The 7,306-nt window shown below is 58.4% G+C and overlaps 2 protein-coding genes across 2 annotated transcripts; both read left to right on the top strand.

The window, feature by feature from the left end:
• The first annotated feature begins 448 nt into the window (after positions 1–448).
• On the top strand, positions 449–3,509 carry LOC113203052 (uncharacterized). Its single transcript, XM_026417533.2, has 7 exons — positions 449–676; positions 1,056–1,345; positions 1,431–1,659; positions 1,982–2,100; positions 2,189–2,378; positions 2,509–2,830; positions 2,955–3,509. The coding sequence occupies exons 1-7, from the start codon at positions 530–532 to the stop codon at positions 3,251–3,253; spliced, it is 1,596 nt and encodes a 531-aa protein (XP_026273318.1). The 5' UTR covers positions 449–529; the 3' UTR covers positions 3,254–3,509.
• A 242-nt stretch (positions 3,510–3,751) lies between these two features.
• LOC113203025 (tubulin beta chain-like) lies at positions 3,752–6,531 on the top strand. The gene is made up of 6 exons (XM_026417499.2): positions 3,752–3,946; positions 4,110–4,218; positions 4,401–4,756; positions 5,297–5,746; positions 5,830–6,047; positions 6,349–6,531. Exons 1-6 carry the CDS (start codon positions 3,890–3,892, stop codon positions 6,482–6,484), a joined length of 1,326 nt encoding a protein of 441 aa, XP_026273284.1. The 5' UTR covers positions 3,752–3,889; the 3' UTR covers positions 6,485–6,531.
• The last annotated feature ends 775 nt before the right edge of the window (positions 6,532–7,306 follow it).

Genomic DNA, 7,306 nt, shown 5'->3' with positions numbered 1-7,306 from the left:
CGCTTACGTAAGCGTACGATAGCGCCAATACGCGTGAAAACAGCCAATTCTTCTTTAGATGCACTAGGTGGCTGATTCACGCCGCACGCCGCGCACTTCCATAGTTATATTGTACCGCATGCACGCGTGCGGGCGGGTTGCCTACTCGCTCGGCTCGTAAGGCGCCGTGGACAGGGGCGATAGGCAAGCCCGCCCGCACTCGTGCATGCGGTACAGTTGTATACCCACGGAAGTGTGCGGCGTGAATCAGCCACCTGGTAGGTAAAGCTGGTGTCGAGAAAGTGCCGCCTTGGACTGTATACCGTGCACCGGGTGTATCAGAGGGGATGCGCTGCAGTGTTGCGGGATTGCATATCCTCTTGGACCTTACGGGCGCCGGGAGTAGGCAAACCCGCAACACTGCAGCGTCCGATCTGGCACACCCGGTACTTCTAATTGAGACTTTACACAAGTGTTATATTGATGTCAGGTTACGTGGAGGTCTTTAAACCTCAGGGGCTTCACGAGGCGGTGGAGTGGAGAGGCAGGCATGCCTCCACCGCCACCGCGTCCGACCCGGTCGCAACCGCCCCGGGCGAGCAAGACACGGTCATGGGTCGTCCGGAACCGGCCACCCCAAAAGTCCACGACTGCCGCCGAAGCGACGGCGACGGAAGCAGTCGCTGAGAATGTGCAGGTAGGTAGAGTGATTCGGTTCAATCCCAAAGAGGAGCCGGGTTCTGGAAAAAAAAAAACAAAAAAAAAACACAAGCGTCCGTGTGGTATTGTTCTAGGGAGGGGGAGGGGGCACTTTGCATTCTGGTAGAGGCAGTCTTGGGATCGGTCTAAAATGTAGCAAAACCCTATAAAGCTGCCTTAATGCAGGATTAAGGTGCTTAAAGGCTTAACTTTTGAAACACCTGTGCTGTGTGACTTCGCGTCTGTTTGGGAAGCCGAAGAATGCCTAGGGACTTAGGAAAAACTCATTTGTCCCCCCTACAAGACCGCGCTTGCTCTCGTGTGAGCATTGCCCACTCACCTCGTCGCTTACTGACACTGCTCTGCTCTGCCCACAGGTGGGTCTCCTGGAGCTGCCCGATGTGGCGCTGCTTCGCGTGTTGTCCTACCTGGACGTGAACGACCTGATGGCCCTGGGGCTGGCGATCCCGACGCTGGCGGCGTTCAGCAGGGCGAGCACGGCGCTGTGGTGTCGCGGACCGTGGACCATAGGGGCCACGTTCAGGGACGTCCGGGGCCTCATTTTCCTGTTGCGGGTCGCGCCGCCGGTCGACCGACTCACGGTACAAACGAGATACTTCCATCCCGACGAGGACGAGGGAGACTCGTTTCGCTTCGAGAGCTCTCGGTCAGTACTTTGCAGTTTGCACTCGTCTGTTGCGTCGGTCACGACGACGACGACTTTGTAACAGAATACGCTCTGCTGCTCACAGCAACGGGGTGAAGGTGGTCTGCGACACCAGCACCGACACGCCAGAGGTTGTCGTCCAGGTCCTGCGGGAGACCAGCGCGAGCCTCAGGCACCTGGACGTGATTGGAGGGACACCGCTGGACGTTGTCTTAGGCTCGAGCGTGGGCAGCTTGCAGGACGCCCGCTGCCTTGAGACGCTTCGCGTCCAGGACTGGACCCTCCTGGAGGAAGCCAGTTTTACGTGGCCGCAGGTATGGGCATGCTGTCGGGCGGGGCGGGGCTAGGGCTGGTGCCGAGGGGTTCTTCACTTTAAAAAAAATATCAGTCTACACCCTTAGAAAAAATCACGAAAAAACATTAAAAATCATGAAAAAATCACGAAAAAATCATAAAAAATTAACGGAGTCAGAAAAAAAATCACAAAAAATTACAAAACATCACAAAAAATCAAGAGAAAATCACAAAAAATCGAGAAAAACAGAAAAATCGGAGTACGCTACAATTTATAGTGAAGGACCCCTTGGCTGGCGCCCCCCTCAGCCTCGTACTACTTGCCGCTCTCTCTGTCTGCAGGCGTCGGTGTTGCCAAGACTGCACACCGTGATCGTGGAGGCGAGGAGTGTTGACTTTGGAATGCCGCAGACTCTGGCCGTCGGCTTGGAGGCGCTTCGATCGCTGCTGCAAGCGCACAGGTAAACGCGCGGTCGGTATATGGCATTCACTCGCTTTGCCTTGCACTTTGGCCTCTGTTCGAACCCCCCCGACTTTATTGCTCTGCAGCGGGCAGCTGCGCTGTGTCGAAGTTAACGCTCCAAAACTGGTGCCGCTCATCGACGCTTGCTCCCCCGGCGCGCTTCACCGCCTGAGCGTGCCGCCGGCCAAGGGCGTGACGGCGCTCATCCGGCGGATGGCCGGAGAGGAGCTCAAGATCAACCAGCGGCGCCTCGAGGACGAAGACGGTGTAGAGGAGGTACGCGATTGGACGGACATATTGCTGCGGTCGGGAACTGAGCTCGAACTCCAGCCCCAGAGGAAAAAAGGGGGGGGGGCACTCTCCAAATCCTCCTGATCGTCCGATTCTTCCATTGTCCACCTGACAGGTTGACGACTTCTTGAGGTCCTGGTCGACCCCCTGCGCACTCCTCGAGCTTCATCTTTTCCGTCCGGAGACGTTCGCCGCCCTGGGGGTGGGCGGGCTCGGCCGCCTGCAGCACCTCGTCCTGGACGAGCCACGAGACTTCATGCGGCAGCTCGATCTGGTGCTGGCGGGCCTCCCCCACCTGCGCTCGCTCACGACGATGATGCGGGCCGTCTTCGCGCCCGACCTGTTCGACCTCCCCGCCGCATCCATCCCCGCCCTGGAGCAGCTGCTCATCAAAGGCGACGGCTACTGCAAGGCGCCAACCCCCTGCCACTGCAAGGGTGAGTACAGGACTTGCTCCCATAATGGTCGTAGTTGGGGTGAGGGGTACTTGTCTCACAGCTCCTTCGGAATGTTTATCGTATAACATCACAGTGCCGACAACCCGTTGTCTCGTGTCTGCAGAGTGCGTGCGGGTCGACCAGCTGGGGCCGGTGCTGCAGGCGCTGGTGCGCCGCGCCCCCGCGCCGCTGCACGCGGCCTTCCTGTGGACAAGAAAGTACGGCGAGGACGGCGACGACGAGCCGCGTGAGGGCGTCGTGCCGTGGGGCGGGAGGGAGCCGGGCTACCCCGTCTTCCACCGACACGCCCGGAAGGAGGGCGGGGAGAAGGAGGAGGACTGCGCGCTGTGCGACCAGGCCGTCGCCTCTGTGCACGCGCGCTCTCACGACGGCGTGCTTCTGCGACACGTCTGCTGCAAATAGACGATGGCTTTCCAACAAGCCGACGCGCATTCTTCTTCTCACTACGCCAGCAAATGGCACACTCCAGGTGGGGTTGAAAATCCCACTCAAATTGTGAAGTGTTGCACTGTATACTGTTAGATTGGTTGTAGTGAAATTGCTGACAGATGCATACGAGTTCTGTGCCGGCCAACGCACGAACCATACATGTATTATATTTACTATCATGTATCACCTGCTTTAAAATAAAAACAAAGCGCCCCACTGCGCTACACAGTGCCCGGGACTGCCAAACCTTCCCCGAGGCGCGGTCACGGCCGCTCACACACCCGCCTGCCCCCACCCCCTCGGCGAGCAGTTATCCTTTGCTCAGGTGGTCCTCTGCGGCGCGGTGCTTTGCTGCTGATTTGCTAACCGTTCTTTCCCCGTTCGATGTGGTTGGAATGGTGGGTGGCCGGGCTGGGCTGGCCGCTGGCCACCGCCGCTCCAACAAACGCACTGTGATGTGGTGATGGAGGCCCCGCCCCACAGAGGGCTCTATTTTTAGAAAAACAATAAAAACAAACAAACCAAAAAAATACATAATTTTGACCAAGTCACTTTTTACAAAATTTCCCGTACAAAGACTTTCTGTTAAAAGCGAACGAAACTGTAAACATGCGCGAAATAGCTCACATTCAGGTGGGACAGTGCGGCAACCAGATTGGCTGTAAGGTACGATCTAAAAACTACACATAGATGGATCCAACATCCAACAACATCGTCATGTTGATTGCTCGACTTGAGTTATTCGTAGTGGGACATCGAAACAATATGTAAAAAGAAAGTCGGAAAGGTGCATTCGACGTCGTAAACGACAGCTTTGTCTCGTCGCCAGTTCTGGGAGGTGATCTCGGACGAGCACGGCGTGGACCCCACGGGCCGCTACTGCGGCGAGTCCCCCCTGCAGCTCGAGCGCATCAACGTGTACTACAACGAGGGGCGCGGTGAGCTGTGGGGTCAATTCAAGTGTACCCCAATTCATTGATTTTTCTGATTTTTTTCGTTTCCATTTTTTCTGATTTTTATTTTTTTTATTTTTCTGATCTTTTTCAAAAAAGAAAATCCCAATTCTTTGTTTTTTTGGGGTGAAGTACCCCTCCTTCGCTTTGATTGTCCGGCCTTGCAGGCGGCAAGTACGTGCCGCGGGCCGTGCTGGTGGACCTGGAGCCGGGCACCATGGACACGTGCCGGTCGGGGCCGTTCGGTCAGCTCTTCCACCCGGACAACTTCGTGTTCGGGTCGACGGGCGCGGGCAACAACTGGGCCAAGGGCCACTACACGGAGGGCGCCGAGCTGATGGACACGATCCTGGACGTGGTGCGCAAGGAGGCCGAGGCGTGCGACCTGCTGCAGGGCTTCCAGATGACGCACTCGCTGGGCGGCGGCACCGGCTCCGGCATGGGCACGCTGCTGCTGGCCAAGGTGCGCGAGGAGTACCCCGACCGCGTCCTCAACACGTTCAGCATCGTGCCCAGCCCCAAGGTACGCTCGGGTCGACTCCAACATGCTGAAGTGTGGATTTTAAGGTCCATTTTTTTTTCGGAAAAATTAAAAACTTTTCCAGACAAAAATGGGGAACAATAAAACATTTCCAGATTGAAAATTGATTGAATAAAAGTAAACGCGACTGGCAGCGGTTTCATGCCGCGTATATAAGCGCCCACAGAGCGTGGCGTGTCGCAAAAGCCAAAATCAGAAAACACACGTAGCTTGAGAGGAGCCTGATAGCCTGATGAACCCGAATGTGTTCTCCAAAAAGAGGTCAAGGTTGATGCCATCCTGAGCTCTGCGCCGGTATGTGCGCATGTACTCTAGATGTAACTTTTCAGATCAGACAGCATCGACGGACCCTGAGGTTGTAGGGTCGTGCCGGCGTATATATCCGTCCGCAGGGCGTGGCGTGTCGCCAGCGAGAGCCAAAATTTCCAACAATATTTGACCGGAAAAAGAAGGTCGCTACGCTTCAGCCGACTTGAATTTCTCCAATTTTCATCCCGGGTCGTTCTTTTCACCGCACCACAGGTCTCGGACACGGTGGTGGAGCCGTACAACTCGGTGCTGTCGGTGCACCAGCTGGTAGAGAACACGGACGAGACGTTCTGCATCGACAACGAGGCCCTGTACGACATCTGCCACCGCACGCTCAAGCTGGGCTGCCCGTCGTACGCGGACCTGAACCACCTGATCTCGGCCGCCATGTCCGGGGTCACCACCTGCCTGCGCTTCCCCGGCCAGCTCAACGCGGACCTGCGCAAGCTCGCCGTCAACATGGTGCCCTTCCCGCGCCTGCACTTCTTCATGCCGGGCTTCGTGCCGCTCACGTCCAGGGGCAGCCAGCAGTACCGGAACGTGACGGTGCCCGAGCTCACCGCGCAGATGTTCGACAGCAAGAACATGATGGCGGCCTGCGACCCGCGCCACGGCCGCTACCTCACCGTGGCCGCCATCTTCAGGGGCAGGATGTCCATGAAGGTGAGTGCGCCTGTCCGCCCGCAACTCTCTCTCGCGCGCGCCCGCCCGCGCCGCCTCCCGCAGCCCCCCGCCCTGTCCCGCAGGAGGTGGACGAGCAGATGCTCAACGTGCAGAACCGCAACAGCCCCTACTTTGTCGAGTGGATCCCCAACAACGTCAAGACGGCCGTGTGCGACATACCGCCGCGCGGGCTGCGCATGGCTGCCACCTTCATCGGCAACACCACCGCCATCCAGGAGATCTTCAAGCGCATCGGCGAGCAGTTCTCCGCCATGTTCCGCCGCAAGGCCTTCCTGCACTGGTGAGTGAGCGCACCCAGCGAGGTCCACCACCCGAGGGGTACTCCACTCAAAAAGTTAGCCCACAAAAACAGGAAAAAAAATCAGGAAAAATCAGAAAATATTGGAAGCACTAGAAAAATCGAGAAGGAACAGAAAAGTCGGTGTGCGCTTGTACTTTAGGCACCCGCGTGGTGGAGCCCAGTATAGTTCTCTACCGCATGGCCGCCCGGCAGGCCGCCCCGCCCGCCGCACAGCCGCGCCGGCCGGGTTGCCTACCCCGGACTCTGCAGGCGCGCGCCGTCCCGCTCCCCGTGCCCGCAGGTACATCGGCGAGGGCATGGACGAGACCGAGTTCACCGAGGCCGAGAGCAACATGGGCGACCTGATCGCCGAGTACCAGCAGTACCAGGAGGCGCCCCCGGACGACGACGACTACGTGGACGTCGCCGGCGGCTGAGGCCCGTCCCGGCCGTCCCCGGCGCTCCCCTCGGCAAATACACCCCCCACCCCCGCCACGGCTCCCTTTTGTCGAGCATGAAGCATTCGTCTTGGCGTGGACGACATTCCCAGATTTAATTTTCACACTTGGCCGCATTCTCTGCAAACAGCGTTTTCCCGGCTTGAGACGCTGCCGCTTGCTTCTCTCTGCGTCTCCTCCTGTCTACGTTGTTTACCGAGGCAGTCGCTGGCAGATCCCCCCCGCCTTGCCCCCCTCTCCCGTCCTGTCACCCCAGCCAGCGAGCGGCCCCCCTGTGTTTGGCCATCCCGCGAGAAGTAGGCAAACAGGCACTGTCGCGAGGACCATACAGGACAGGTTCAGCGACCCCTCCCTCCCCCCGCCTCCTCCCGCCTTCGCATTTGAACCTACAATAACAGCCGCTATTAGCGCTTCACAACTATAGCATTAGTGTTTTCTATTTTTCGCCGTGCTGCACACCGCAGGAAGGTGAGGTGTACCCCCCCCCCCTCCCCTCCTTCACTCCGTCCAGCCCCTTCCCCTCTCGGAGGAGGATCACGACCTCAACTTCTCAGTTTATGCCCCTCGATGCATGCATACCCGCTCGCCGCCGCTCGTACCTTGCGGCCCGCCGCGCCTTTAAACTTAACGGCCCCTCTGCCCTGCCCTCCTCCCCGCCCGCCTAGACTAAGAGGGGAGCCACCCTTCCCCCTCCCTCCTCCCCAGCACGCTAAGCACGCCCCGGACCACTCTGCGGAAGACATCTTTAATAAGCTGAGCAGCGCTGAGCGGGCTGAGCAGAGCTAAGCTGAGGGGAAGTGG

Source organism: Frankliniella occidentalis, unplaced genomic scaffold, assembly GCF_000697945.3.
Source record: "Frankliniella occidentalis isolate FOCC.00 unplaced genomic scaffold, Focc_3.1 Scaffold26, whole genome shotgun sequence".
Taxonomy (NCBI): Eukaryota; Metazoa; Arthropoda; class Insecta; order Thysanoptera; family Thripidae; genus Frankliniella; species Frankliniella occidentalis.
Note: the sequence above shows the minus strand (reverse complement) of the source record. Positions and strands in the feature narration are given on the sequence as shown.

Excerpts from the sequence above, each read along its gene's own strand:
- LOC113203052 (XM_026417533.2), top strand. The coding sequence starts at position 530 with ATGCCTCCACCGCCACCGCGTCCGACCCGGTCGCAACCGCCCCGGGCG. Across the intron at positions 677-1,055 it reads CAGTCGCTGAGAATGTGCAG|GTGGGTCTCCTGGAGCTGCC; the intron begins GTAGGTAGAGTG and ends CTCTGCCCACAG. Across the intron at positions 2,379-2,508 it reads ACGAAGACGGTGTAGAGGAG|GTTGACGACTTCTTGAGGTC; the intron begins GTACGCGATTGG and ends TCCACCTGACAG.
- LOC113203025 (XM_026417499.2), top strand. The coding sequence starts at position 3,890 with ATGCGCGAAATAGCTCACATTCAGGTGGGACAGTGCGGCAACCAGATT. Across the intron at positions 3,947-4,109 it reads GCAACCAGATTGGCTGTAAG|TTCTGGGAGGTGATCTCGGA; the intron begins GTACGATCTAAA and ends TCTCGTCGCCAG. Across the intron at positions 4,219-4,400 it reads GTACTACAACGAGGGGCGCG|GCGGCAAGTACGTGCCGCGG; the intron begins GTGAGCTGTGGG and ends CCGGCCTTGCAG.